Source organism: Cebidichthys violaceus, unplaced genomic scaffold (genome assembly GCF_023349555.1).
Source record: "Cebidichthys violaceus isolate CVI_PGR_0920_01 unplaced genomic scaffold, fCebVio1.0.p SCAF_16, whole genome shotgun sequence".
NCBI classification, from domain to species: domain Eukaryota; kingdom Metazoa; phylum Chordata; class Actinopteri; order Perciformes; family Stichaeidae; genus Cebidichthys; species Cebidichthys violaceus.
The window spans coordinates 5,425,761-5,440,330 of record NW_027176329.1 but is presented as its reverse complement, the minus strand read 5'-3'; the positions used below and the strand labels follow the sequence as shown (position 1 = coordinate 5,440,330).

The 14,570-nt window shown below is 45.8% G+C and overlaps 1 protein-coding gene across 2 annotated transcripts in view; it reads right to left on the bottom strand.

Moving 5' to 3' along the window:
* Positions 1–514: 514 nt before the first annotated feature.
* cica (capicua transcriptional repressor a) overlaps positions 515–14,570 on the bottom strand; it is a 34,493-nt gene continuing 20,437 nt past the window's right edge. Inside the window, exons 9-22 of one of the 2 annotated variants that reach the window (XM_068710855.1) lie at positions 14,212–14,381; positions 12,930–13,062; positions 12,456–12,538; positions 11,101–11,953; positions 10,452–10,594; positions 9,626–9,774; positions 9,229–9,448; positions 8,090–8,387; positions 6,458–6,633; positions 5,962–6,104; positions 4,981–5,132; positions 4,649–4,783; positions 4,437–4,562; positions 515–3,875 (exon numbers count right to left, since the gene is read on the bottom strand). In XM_068710855.1, the coding sequence (XP_068566956.1) occupies positions 3,604–3,875; positions 4,437–4,562; positions 4,649–4,783; positions 4,981–5,132; positions 5,962–6,104; positions 6,458–6,633; positions 8,090–8,387; positions 9,229–9,448; positions 9,626–9,774; positions 10,452–10,594; positions 11,101–11,953; positions 12,456–12,538; positions 12,930–13,062; positions 14,212–14,381 (3,053 nt within the window). In that variant the 3' untranslated portion in view covers positions 515–3,603. The remainder of the gene's footprint in view (positions 3,876–4,436; positions 4,563–4,648; positions 4,784–4,980; positions 5,133–5,961; positions 6,105–6,457; positions 6,634–8,089; positions 8,388–9,228; positions 9,449–9,625; positions 9,775–10,451; positions 10,595–11,100; positions 11,954–12,455; positions 12,539–12,929; positions 13,063–14,211; positions 14,382–14,570) is intronic. The other variant, XM_068710856.1, reaches the window with a different exon arrangement.

Here is a 14,570-nt window from a genome sequence, read left to right as displayed (position 1 = left end):
AATTGCTTTCCATATAAGTAATAATATGATACGTCTTGTGTGGGTAAAACAACATACTTCAGTATCTTGAAGGCCTAGGGGCTTATTTGTTTTGAAGTAGACAGGCTGTCGTAACTTCTAGCTTCCCAGTGTTTTTTTAAAAGATATGGAAGGCTCTCTGACCGGGTCCCTTACCTTAATCCACCTCTCACCCAATATGACCTCAGTGTGAAAGGCTACTCTAATCCAATAGGCACACTTAACACTGAGATTCTTATAAAGGCTAGTTGGAAAAGTGAACACTTGTGTTTTCCAGAGATTTGCCTGTTCATTTGTCTCTAGTAAAATTTGGTCATGTGATGATTCATTTGCATCAGCTATCCTCTCTTGTATCCACTGTCATTCTGGAAGTAGAGATTTCAATAAATCAGGGAGTCTTCTGTATGTGGAATGATAAATAAGACATACATTTTTTTGGAAACTTTCCAAAAGCGAGAGAAATTCAAGCATGTGAAATAAATTCAAGGACATGGGACATTGTGTTAGAACTTTAATATTTTCAATATTTAGTTTTTTTTGTTGTTGTTTAGAAATATTGCACATGGTCAACATGCCTGCTTATGAGATAACACTCACCTCGCTCATCCTAAAATTCCTTCTCCAAAGTAAGGACAGTTTATTTTTAAGCACAATCATACAGTGTACACACATACATGTGTGTGGATGCACATATGTCTGTGTGGGTGTGTGCACGCGTGCACGTAATTGCACATGCATGCAGACGGACACTTTACAGCCCTAACCCCAAAGAGATGAGAATTGATAGTCCTCTATTACCTGTGTGTATTCATATATATTTATATATTGTATATCCTGAATATATATTTCATATATATCCTGAATCAACTGGGTTTGATAACAGTCAAGATGGTGGGCAAAATAGTCATGGTGACTATAAAAATACTGTCTCTAGAGTAGAATATAGAATGTAGAATACGATGAAAAATATACTATTGATAATGTTGCTGTGTGGAGAAAGAGCAAGAGGTTGGTAGTGTTAACACGCTACCTGCATGTGCCAAAACATACACACACACCCGAACACAGACCTAAATGCACATATATGGAAATACCGGTATATATTTTTTTTTCACACATCCAACTGTATACAGAGAAATAAAAGAGATACCCATAATAATAACTACCCCCCGCTCTCCGCCGAGGAAGCAAAGAGCCAAAAAGTGCTATTCAAAAATTGTCCTTGACTTTTAGTAAGTTATACTCTCTATCTCTTCAACAATAACAATAATTGTGTGATTCTTTTTTGTTTTTGTTTTATACCATAGTTAAAGACAGTATCACAACAGCTCATTCCTCTCACTGACTGACTGCATTGGATTTAATATCTATGGCACAGAGCCTCCCCACCCCCCCCGAAAAACAAAAAAACCCACCCAATTTCCGAAAAAAAATAAAAATAAAATAAATGTCCTATTGCACCATTTGACGGGAAAGGATAAAGTGTCGAGAAGAGAGGGAAGAGGGGAGGGCTCCAGAGACTGCCCTCCAGGGCTGGTCTAGGATCTGCTTTCCCTGAACTAACCCTAACCAGAACCATCCTGAGCTACATAGCGCTTGACCCGGGACCAGTGCTTAAGGGCACTATCTAACAACACTTGAGGGGTTGAGGTAAAGAAGAGGAATGAGGAGAGTTGAAAGAAAGGGGGGGGGGGAGGGCAGGGAGGACAAGGAGAGGAATAAGTTGGTTGATAACATACGGAACAAGGTTATTATTTTTTTTTCTACTAAAACAATCTCTAAAAACAATACTTTCCTGATTTAACTTGCGGCGAGACGGGCCGCACAAATTGTGCAAACACCTGATTTCAACGTTTTTACAAAACGACAAAGCCCCTGCTCCCCCCACTTCTGTGTCTGGTGAGAATTGAAGAGGAGGGAAGGGGGGTAAGGGAGGGGGGGAGGGGGAGAGAACCGCCCCAGGTACAATTAAAAGTAGGGTGGGGCGCAGACTGATTTTGTCCCCTTTTTTGTCCAGAGTTTACATTATTTTTTTTTTGATGTGATTTTATATTTTTTATGCTGGAGAAGAAACACAATAGAGCCACAAGAGAAAAAACAGGCCACGGTATAACGGGTTATTTCCACGGCAACGATAACGAGAGAAAGCAACATTATATCCACTGGGAGATTCAGAGAAGTTTGGTTCAAATTCTACTTTTTCTCTCTGTTGGTAAGCTTTATCGTGTTGTTGTCCTTATTCGCTTTTATTATCTTGTCTTCCTATAGATGGAAGATGAATCTTCCATCCGATGAGCATCGCCCACCGTTCTTCTTCTGCCTTATTTCTCTGTGCTCCGTCGGGAGCCGGTCAGTCAGTGTCGAACTTAAACGTAGATTCTTCGAAGCCTCACAACCAAAAGTCTCTTTACATAATCTCTTTACGGTGCCTGTTCGCACAGGGTTTTTTTTCGGGGAGGGGACCCCAACAGACATACAGACATATAGAATCAGCTCCCGCCAATGAGGACTCAGTCTTTCATAATGGCAATAACTGAAGGTGCAAAGATTGGTCACACTACATCCCAACTCCTGCCTTCCTTTTTCTTTTTTTCCAGGAGTGAACTGATTTCACGCTTTCAGTCTCTCTTCTCACTACAATCACTAAAAACTGTGCAGGCCAATGGCTTGGTCAGACCAGATTTGACTTTGTTTGTGTATGAGTGCTCACACTGCACAGATGTGTCCATGTTTGTGTGTGTGTGTGTGTGTGTGTGTGTGTGTGTGTGTGTGTGTGTGTGTGTGTGTGTGCATGTGCTGAATATGTTTGCGTGTGCTGTCTGTCTTGCAGCATCGAGGGGCCGTGGAATATCAGTGGAGGTCGTTGGGGTTGTGTTTGTGTCCCGACCACTGTGCTGAGGAGTGGAAGGGGCGAGAAGGAGGTCAAGTCAATGGCATCTGAGGGCTGGCTGGCTGGCTGGCTGGCTGGCAACAGCAAACTGCATCTGCACGATAAGTGACAAAGTGCCTTTGTGTGTCATGATCCTTGGTGGCTGCTCCCGGGGACCGCCAACCAAGAGTAACAGTCTGATTTGGTAAGGGTGTGTGTGTGTGTGTGTGTGTGTGTGTTTATGTGGGATCATGTGCATGCTGGAGATTACATATGCACCAGGGTTTGTGTGTGTGTGTGCGCCGGAGAGACAGTGAGTGTGCGCCACAGAGTTTGTGTGTCGAACTACAAACTACTGTACAAATGTGCTGAGAGCAGACCTGGGCAAAGTGGTAACTGATAATACTCTGGATACTTTGGAGGGGGGGGGGGCAATACTGCAAGAAGCACTTGACTCGTCAGGACTTGTGATTTGTCCACTTCTGAGGCTTTTTTATTTTTTTTTAAAGTCTGATTGGACGAATCAAGCGCACCTCGAATTGTTTGAATATCTGCGAGCGTATTCAGATGTAATTCTGCCCAGGTCTGGTGGAGATTAGTGCCAGTAGAACGGATCCCGCCGGAGCCATTCACACTACTGCTTGAACGCACACAAGAACATTCTTCTCTCTTTTCCTCTCTTCCTCGACTTTTTCCACTCTGTCATCCCGTCCAGTTTATGACCCTTCGGTTTTCGGCTCCTCGGGGCTCCTGGCTTTGTCTCCTTGCTGCTCCGCCCCTCCGTCCTCCCGGGCTGATTGATTGAAAGAGGAGCTGTGGGACGGTGCGGAGCCGGCTTCGGCTAACCCTGCCAACACACCCGGCTCGAATGTTCCGGGCGCGGCCGTCTGCATGATCTTCTGACGGACTTCGCGGATCTTTAGCTGCAGACACACCTTGGTGGGGAAGGTGTCCGAGTAGCGTGCCTGGAAGGCGGCGGTGGCCTGAGCTGGAGAGGGGGAGAGAAATAGGAGGGAGGAAGCGAAACAGAGAGCAAGAAGATAGAGCGCTTGTTATCAACACTGAATGATATCAAGTATTAACATATGTCCTGTGTGGTATTCTTTATGACTGCAATTGTGTATTTATAGAGCATTTTACATCACATAGAGATATTGAGTGAGTGGCTACCAAGTTTAACGACAAGTAAACTGAGGAGGGAAAAAAAGCAGAAACAAAAGAGCCCTGTAAATCCAGCCAAAGTCCCTGTATACTTTCCACTCATATTTCTCTGATACTGTAAAATACAGAGTGTTTAAATGGGAGTTTTGAAATGACATCAAATTGAGAGAATCTGTTTTTAAAGTATAAGGACTCTTCTGTAAATGTAGCTCTTCTGTAGCTCCCCTCCTAATACGTGAATATTACTGCTTGTGCTGTAATGAAGGAACAGACTGTTTTGAGCTGAACTGAGGTTTGCCTGAACATTTTAATAAAAGCCAAATATTTAATCTCCATTTCAGGTAGTTATTTCTATCATAACATTGTGTCCCATCTACTTGTGGTTTACCTGAGGGGAAGAAGCCATGTTCCTGAAACAGCTGCATGACCAGGGCCCGGCGCTGATCCAGAGTTCTGCGCAGAGATGAGTAGGGGACCCGGTCCAAGTCTCCAAGAAGATCCTCTCCCTCTGTACCTGGTTGAACAAGGAGAACATCGTGTCAGTTTCAGTGCACCTTTTTGGAGCTGTTCCCTGCTGCTGCACCCGTTTACCCGTCGTACCCGCTCTGTCGAAGGTGAAGATCTCCCCCTCACACTTGGCGGCGCTCTTGGGGGTGTTGGGCTCCGAGCTGCAGCTGGAGAGACGGCGGGTCTTCCTCCTCGGGGAGCTGGGGTCTTCGGCTGTCGGCTCCAGCTCTGAGATGAAAAGGGGGATAACAAGAGTATGAAGAGAAACGGGGACACATAGGAAGAGAGGACAGGGTAGATTTGATCAATATCAAGCAGAAAAAGAAGGGAAATAAAAACAAAAACACAAAAACGTCTTAATTCCAAATCTAAATAACACAATGTTGTTTTTTAAAAAAGAGTACATCTCTCTCTGAGCATCTCACCGTTGGAGTTGCGTCTCTTCCTGCGGTAGCTTCCCAGGATGGCTCTTGGCGAGGTGGCCAGACTCTGCAGAGTGGGCGAAGGCAGGACCTCCTCCGGGTTGAACTCTGGAAGCTCAGCAAACCGCTCCTCAAAGTATGTCTCCGACAGGACCCTGCACACAGAGAACACCGTGGTCATGCCGGTTCCCCCCCCACAACAGTGCGGTAATCTGGTGGGTCAAATTATTAAGGCATTAAATGCACATTCCTCATGCCCTAGGGCTGAGTTCTGTCAGGGCTTTCTCTTGTCTGTGGCTTCCCCACCACTCTCCGGCTGTCTAAATAAAGAACAGAAAGGGTAGAGCACTCTGCCCACTCATATTCAGGAAACAAAGCGTTTCCATCATCATTTCAAGTTGGAGGTCTGGTCGTAAACTAAAAAAACAAAAACAAAAAACAGAACTAGATGCCACAATGTGCGAACATCAGTGTTAAATAAAGTCGACAAATGGAGTCCCGTCCAGGGCGCTGAATCTCATCTTCAAGCTGCTTCACGCTGTAACTACAGAAGATGAGCTACTGTTAAATGAGCGCTCTCAGCTTGACAAAATGTAAACTGTTAGAATAGAGAGAACATTGTCTGACAACGATCGGAAAGCCAGAAGGACCAGGCTGACTTGTTTTGTTTTGCTTTGGCACTGATTCTTCGAGAGCCGTGACTCCGATGAGTCCAATCATGAGAACGGCTCTGGACTTTAACGAAAGCTTGTCTCGCAGCCAAAGACGAGACTCGAATTATGACTAAGTGCTTAACGTCTCGCATGCATTTCCCTCGTTTTACGGTTGCTTCCTCATGTGATGTCATCTCGCATATTCCGAAGCTTCTAGACACTAAACCCACTGAGAAATATTTGACTCATTAAAAAAAAAAATGGAAGCACTGACGAGAAGTTCCCTCAGCACTGATTCGCGCCTGTCTCGTGCCGACATCGTCCCACTTACTTCTCGAGAGAGTCGGGCGTCTTTTTGAGCGGCGGGGGTCTGAACTTGGTCTTCTTCGAGCCAGAGGGGGGCTCTCTTTCCGCAGGGGGAGGGGGTGGGGGGTCCAAACCCGGGGGCGGCGGAGGAGGGGTGTGAGGTCCGGCCTGGGAAGAGAGCGAGACAATAGGTGTACCATTCCCTCACAACTCTTTGAAATTGTCTTAATTATTCCTTCATTTTTTCCACTGCACAATATCTACGTTTATGGAGAACTGTTAGCATGTCTCTTTGTCTCCGTACTATTGTTTCCAGCTCAGAAAAGATTGTTTGTCTTACTGGAGGGAACAAAAACTGTTGATAAACACCTGATGTAAGTGTGTAACAAGAAGAATAATACATTTTGGTGTGTTCTTGTATCAATCAGACCTAAAACCGTTTGAATAGGCTTCTAAAGCTCTTTCACCAAAGCTTCAAGAGATGAGAGAATCCGCTGAATGAGCTGGGCAGCTTTTCTCACCTCTTTGCTGCTGTCGTCTATGCTGTAGTCCTCTCTGTCCGTCTCCCTGCCTCCCTTTTTGTCCCTGCTCTCCTTCGCCCCTCTCTCCGTCTCCCTGTCGTTTTGTTTATCTCCGCCGTGTCCATCTCCGAGGTTTTCTTCTTTGATGTGCAGGCCGATGTCCTCCTCTTTTTTAACTAGAACAGATAAAGATCATTTTAGACTTTGATTTAAAAAAAATTGAATTAAATTCTGCATCATCCTCATTTATCGCTCTGGTCTTAATCCTGCATGCTCAGTTTAGAAAATAAGATTTTAATCTGGAGGAAAAGCAGACTGATTCTGCAACAATATGGCCCCTTTTAATGCCTTAAAGGGATCGTGCGGATTTTTTGAGGTGGGGTTGTATGTTCTTAGCCATAGAGAGCGGAACATCAGTACAGCAGATAGCGATCAGCACGCTCCGGTTGGAGAAACAGAAGTACCAGCACGGGAGCAGAGCAATGTACTGCTGTGGACGTATTTTAGACACCTAAAAAAAATCGATAAGAATATTTTCACTGCTTCATCTTGTCATCAGACAGCCCTCACCAAAGCGCCCCAAAAAACAGTAATTTAACCTTCCAGAACACGGGAGTCGCTGGTCTACCACTGCCTCGATTGGTTAGTATATTTGCATTATTGTGTGACTTTGGTGAACCTGAATTAATCCTTTAAAACCGTAGACTGTATAAAATATGGGCGAAGCCTCCCTGAACTCACCCATAGGGTTCTGAGGAGCCACGTGCTCCTTTATGCCTAACTATAAGCTTTAATACAATTTAAACGGGTGAGTTCCATAAAATTCAGGTAATGTTGTCATTAACGTGCACGTGTAGACACCAAAACCAGGCTGTAAACATGTTTATTTGTGATGTAAAGTTGAGCATTTTCAACATAGAGGTCTATGGAGATTGACTCACTTTTGGAGCCAGCCTCAAGAGGCCATTTTTTGGCACTTCAGCGTTGGCTTCATTTCTCAGCACTGGAGGTTGCTGCTTTGTTCAAAACACCAAAATCACACAATAACACAAACAAACTAATCAATTGAGACAGCGATAGGCCTGCAACATCCATGTTCTGTGAGGTTGAATTATCTCAATTAAAGTTTGCCAAATAAGTCTTGTGGCTTTGAAGAGAGCATAGATAACGGTCCTGTTGGAAAGAGCTGTCTGACTGCAAGGTGAAGCGTGAAAATGTTGTGAATATAGCGAACACTTACATTGATTCTGATTCATCAGGTGTCTGAAACAGGTTTTGCTGCTGCCCCCGTCCACTACCGTGCTGATACTTTCTCCAAACTGGTGGCGTGCCTACCACCATCTACTGTAGATAATACACTGACTATGGATAAGAACCTCATACAAATCCCCACTTCAAAACATCCAAACTGTCGCTTTAAATGTAAAAACGAATGCCCATGGCGGGTAATTTAGAAAATATCTGAAGATTCTGCAAAACCATGTTTTCACGTAGATGTCTATATTTTGTGTAATTGTTTTTAGGTCTTCACACTAAATTAAACTAAACTAATTTTTTTTTTTGTAACCTACCCAACACCAAAAAAAAAAGTGAAATTTAAAGCCAAACCACACAAAGGCGGTGGAGCGTTACCTGCTGTGATATTAATCGCACAGGTGGCATAAGAGGAGCCGGCAGCACAGCTCGACCACCCATCCTCAGTCGGACCATCCGACAGGTTCTCCCTCTTCACCTCCACCTTCACCTCCACCTCCTCTGCCACGTTAGGCAGAAGGGTCGCCGCCACCGAGCCCTGCGCCTCTGTCGCCGACGGAGAGGAAGGGCTCGTCACGTCATGGGCCGGGGGGGCCACCGAGGGCGGCGCGGTTGTCACGGAGACCACGCCAGTGGTTAGCGCAGCGGTCGGTGCAGGGTAGATGGCAGTTAGCACCTGACGGAGAAGACAGCAATGACGGCAATGAGAGATTTGTGTTTGCTTTGTAAAGTAAGAAAAAGAAAGCTAACAGCCGAACAGTGAAAATGTCATGAGGTGAGCTGAAGAAGTGAAGAAAGTGGAAGTGGGATTCAATGAATCTATTACTTCTGGAGCAGGGTTTCTCAACCTGCTGGAAAACAAACAAATTGGGCTTTAAATATGTGTTATGCCACTGTCAGCTGTAATGACCACTATGTATATATTCTGCTTACCCTCACCCATCACTGCCTGCCATTATGAATCAAAATTTAAAGTATTAGGGTTATATTATATATAACCCTAACCTCACCACATATTTCCTCACCACACGCTTTAGAGCTTTTACTGGCGCAGGGTTGTCTCCCACATCACTCTTTAATTTCCAAAAACGATCCATTTTGCGTCACTGTGTCCAAGGGAACGTTAGCTAGCAAAAACCTGATGATGTGCTGTGACGGGCGCGGTGATATTCAAACGTAACTGGTCATTGAAATTATGCATTTAAATTTCTGTATTCATGTGAAACTGCTGCCACACAATGTAAAATGTAATGTAGTCAGGATGAATTGATACCAGAATGCTGCACCTTTAATCCTTTTCTGTCCTTTTATGTGCATGTTAAGAGGTATTTGATACGGTTTAATTAATTCATACACCACTGGTAAAACATGGACATTTTGTGAAATAAATCTGCAGTATTTGTATTGAAAAGAAAAACCTCCAACATATAGTATTACTACTATAGAGATATAGAAAGCTATAGTAAAGAATTACTACTATAAAAATAGTAGCTGTACAGTTCTCTGTTCCTCTTTACCTGACGACCAGCGGCTGCTGAGGCCTGACCCGGAGGGGTCTGTGGTTGACAGCTCAGGGGCGGGGCCAACAGTGGCTGAACCAGGGTTTGCCCCGCCGGGGCGATGGCGGTGAAGCCCAGGGTTGCCAGGGACGATGGGAGATACGCAGGGCTCGCAGCGGGCGTGGCCTGTTGGGGTGTCGCCGTGGTAACTCCCGGGCCAGCCTGGACATAGGTGATCCTGAAGGAGAGAACAGTAGTAAAAAATTAAATAATGACCACGGTTCAACAATCCAAAACCTAAAGATATTCAGTTTACTGTCATAAAAACAAAAAAGACTTAAGAAGAATAAGTTATGAGCCTAGCTAAAATCAAAATAACTGAGGAAAATCAAAGCGTCTAATAGGTGTTAGTGACCTGGTGGGTGGAGAGGTCAGAAGAACGGTCTGTGGGGGCACGGCACCGGGAGCCATCACTGTTGCCACGGAAACGGGAAAGGGACTCCCAGGATGCACTGCTGCTGCACCGCAAGGGTGGACCACAGGCATCGGCGCGATCTGGATGATCTTTATGGGGGGGGCACATAAACAAAAGGAATTTCTCACCAACTTATTTTTAGGGAACACACATCTGATATATATATACAGTATATATATATTATATATATATATATATAAAAAATATATATACTATTTAATTTATTATGAGAGAGAGAGAGGACGAGATGCAGCAAAGGGTCATGGGTAAGACGTCCACTCTACCAGGGGGTGGTCCTAAAAACAATTCTAGGAGTTTGTTAAAGCAACTGGTCCCTTCAGAATAAAATGCAGCACAGTAGTAGAGCTACAACTAACCCTAACCATGCTATCATTTCTCACGTAATTTGATTGTCTAGATTAATAATGAAGTTTATAAGGGAAAACATTTTTAAATAGTAGGAAAAAATGCCCGTTAGAAGGTCAGAAAGCTCGGGAGATCTTCATTAAATTAATGGTTTTATTTCACCAACAGTCCAAAATCCACAAATAATCAATTTACAATTATATAAAAGAGAAAGGAGTTAACCCATTTAATTTGAAAAGCTAGAACCAGCAAATGTTTTGTATTTTTCCTTCATCAAATAGATTTTCTGTCCCTGCAAAGCAGATTTGACCACCTTGTCACCTGTCAGCAAACAGGGTGGCGTCTATTTTACCTCGGGAGCTGCTCGCACTCGCTTCAGTCACCGCGTTGACATTCGTACCTTGTTTCCTGTCACGGAGCCGTTCTGCACAGGAAGAGGCGGAGCTACCAGAGAAATGGAGGGATGAGGAGGAGTAGACCCTGTTCTCACTGTTGCCATGGGAACCAACATCTTGCTCTGCAAGACCGGCGACTGGGTTTGGACTGAGAAGGAGAGAGCGGGGAGACAGAGAGAGAGAGAGAGAGAGAGAATTAAAACACTCAGCGTGAGAAACAGATGAATCGAGCCAAAAGACGGGAGGGGAGGACGGCACAGGAGCGATGGGTGGGTGGAGACACACTGAGACATGAGAGGACATTTCAGCTACTGATAATAGTGAAATTCCTCTCTGATAACAAGGTGGAACAATGTTCTGTTGCTTCAGACTCTTCTGAATAGAGTGATTAAGGCATGGGTGGGCGGCGGGCGCTCATACTCGTGTCAACAGTGCTTCCCCTGTCAATCATTCATCTCCCCTTTATGTAAGACAATCAAATCTATTTTCAGAGCTTCCTGCGGAGATGATTAATAGAAAACAAGGGACTTACAGCAAAAAGAGAATAATTTAAGAAAGACTCTTTTCCAGGCCTCAGTGGAGACCGGTGAAAACACTAAGACTAAACTCTGATTTGTTCTTTCTTTATCAGCCAATCGCTGCTCTCTGTCTCACCTCTGGTTCCGGGGCTGACTGATGCAACTCTGATGCCCGCCCCCGAGTGCATGCCATTGGCCAGGGCGGCATTGGCGGGCAGGGAGAGAATTTGCTGGTGGGTGAGTTGAGGGGAGGAGGGGCCCTCGGTGGGCAAGATGTACTGGACCTGCGCTAGCGGCTTGGGGCCGGCGGGAGGTGTGAGAGTGGAGGTGGCGCCGGTGGGGTGGAGCTGGGGCTGGAGGACAGGTAGGGGGGTTTGTGCGTGCGGCTGCGGGGTGAGGAGCGGCACTGGCTGGGTGGCGGGAAAGGACCCTCCCAGAACTAGGCTAGTGACCAGGCCGCTGCCCCCCACGGGAGTTACACTGACTGGACCGGGGGAGGAGGACGAGGACAGGTACCCACCACCCGCGACGATTGGCAGCTGCTGAGGTCCGACTCCTCCAATCAGGAGAGCGGCTTTCTTGTCCTGAGGCAGGGAGTTGCCGGCAACGGCTCCTTCCTCTGGCCTGCTGGCGATGGGGACGGGTGTGCTGGTGATGGGTCGCCCCACATTGGTCATTGTGGGGGCCGTGCGGACGGCGCCGAGGACCTGGGTCAAACCCTGCTGGGCCAAAGCGAGGGGAGACTGGACGCTGGATGGATGAGAGGAGACCCCACCACCTCCTCCACCTCCTTCTCCTCCATCTGCTGCTGCTTCTTCTCTCTTGGATCTTCCCTCGCTCCCCTCCTCTCCTCCGTCTCTCTTTCTCTTCCTCTCTGAGCCCTCTTCACCTCCTCCTCCTCCGTTTCCTTTAGCAAAGGTGGAGTCGGAGTGAGGGGTGGAGGGAGAGGAAGAAGGGAGAGAGGAGCGAGCCACTGGCTGGAAGCCATGCTGGAGGGAAGAGAGAGAGAGACGAAGGGATCAAAGCTGGGAAAGTTACTCTGTAAAGTTCTCTTCTACTTCTTGAACACAAGACGTTACTTACTTAAGAGCTCACGGTACCTCTGGAAAATCTGTGAGTTTTAAATGCTCGATGGGGATAAAGCAACCACCAACGATATGATGCCTTTCATGCAGAATTATACTGTAGAAGAAAGCAACTCTACAAGGCTCGATACCTACAAAAATAATCCACCTACATCAATACTTAACTCATACGTGTGATGAAGACCCAGATTCAGCTTTTACTAAATGCGGTACCTTATACTCCATGCCTTGATGCAAAGACTATATATGGAATGAAAGTATTGAATAAAAAGAAAATCTATCTAATCTAATCTAAAATCCATAATATTGTATTTATATAGAGGCACGCAGTTGCCCAGAAAATCAATCTCAAAGTGAAGTTCACGGTGGAAAGTGATTCCAATGACTTGATGAGGACTGCAGCTACCTGTCCGTCTGGTTCGTCTTCATCGCTGTCCGTCACTCTCTCCTTACACTTGAGGTCGATGGAGCCTTCAGGACAGGAATCCTCTGAGGGTGGGGCATAAATATGAGAAGTTAGCACATTTCAGCAAAAGGGGACTTAACGCACAATATTCTTTTAACTGCTCCCCGTTTGCAATCAGTGCCTTTAAACCACAAGTATCAGCATCAAATGGCCAATTATGAGCTACTGTTAAATTCTAGCACTAGCAGTTAACAGTCCCAGGGCTGAGGCTCACCTGATGACACAGCTTCTTTTTTTTTTTAGCATTTAGGTGTTTTGCTAAAACCGTCATTGTGATTGTGAAGTCTTAAGTGTCAGCGTCTATTTTTGAAGACACACTGATCGTTGTAGGAACTGAAACTATGACTTTTGTGGTTGTGCAACAACAGCCTCTCCCAACAGCCACTAGACCGCCGTGCTGATCACCCAACACACCCATGACGTCGTCGTCTCCCTCTTCCTCACAGATGACCATGCGCTCTTCGTCGCTGGTCACGTCCTCGCTGATCCCGCCCTTGTACAGGGCCTGAGGCGGGGGCTGACGGCGAAACAGACTCGCCCCCTCCTCCTGACAGGAAAGGCAAAAGGAGAAGCACATTTTACAGTTTTACAACATAACTATGAAGCATGAATCTCTGTCTGTGTGTCCTTCGCATATCACGCAAACCCATCCGAGCCACTTCACACTTGGCGGGTGTTGTGCTGCGGACCCAAGGACGTGCAGTATTAAAATTGGCGCAATTTGGACACACGACAACATCAATATTAATAAGCTTTGAATAAACAAGCTTTAACGTTCAGTGCAGCAGTGGGGGCGGTGCTTCAGGAAACTGCAGACAAGCATGTTCGCCACACAGCTGGCCTCAACTGCGCTTCATTTTTGCTGCTGGATGCACAAACGTTATAACCGAACACTTCTTCACTTCCATGGAAACAAAGAAGCGCTCCGAAACAGCCACGTCCTCAAACAGGCACTGCACTTGTAAACTTGAAAACAAAAAAAGTAAAACCCTAAGTACTTCAGAAGAACACTTCAGACAGAAGTAATAACGCTATTATCAAGGCATGGATACGATTCTGCCGCCAGCATTAAATGAAAGCCTTTAAAACAAAAGAGCTCACATGCAGGTCTATCCCACTGTGATTAGGAGCGTAGCAGCAAACACCACAGTGCCTTCAAAGGCACTAAAAAACCAGTAGAGAGTGAAACCTTTGAAGTTGGAGGGCTGAGCTCCCCCCGGAGCTTTCGGTGGGCTTTCAGCGGCAACAACTCAAGCCCTCACACAAAGAACCTACAGAGTCCATTTGAACAGTTCTTTTTGAACGGCGTGCTTTCAGTCGTGGAGTTCAACCGAAATGCTTTGCAGCGTGAAGGACACACGTCTGCTGTCTATAAATACACACACGTATGTTGGTGCGTAGGCGCTCACATACACACAAGCATTAGCCCAGATTCTTTTTTTTTTTAGAAAGAATTACTTCAGTCTGCTTTTATTCTCTGCATTTCTTTATTTTATTTAGTTCTGTCTTTGTTCTCTTGGATGCAACAAATACAGTGTTAAAGTGCTTGAATACTGACTTGACTGTAAAGCACATGATTTTAATTCTCTCCAGCCTGAAGATTAAACTAGCTGGTGATCGTGAACAGTTTGCTTCACATTCTTTAATCTCCCGAGTCTGTTTGCTGCCTTCGAGCTACAGACCAGCAACCGCCTACCTTCTCCAGGTCTCTCTCCCTCTGCTCCAGGGTGTGCACGGCACTCTGGGAAAAGGCTCGGGGACGCGGGTGCTGCCCCGCAAACAGCCCCACTCGGCGCTCCGATCCCATTGGCCAGCACGAGCCTCCTCCCTTCCCCCCCTCCGGCACCTGAGACTCCGGATGGGGATCTGGAGGAGAGAGGAGTCTGATCAAAGATAAACTATCACAGTGAGTCATGTATGGAGTAGATCAACAAAACTAGTTCCACATAAATCCACACCAACGCGCTGTCTTACAGCATCGGCAAAAACACCTGCGATGTGCAATAAGAAATCTGTATGTTTTCTATAATGACGGTTCATCATGTCAGACGATGG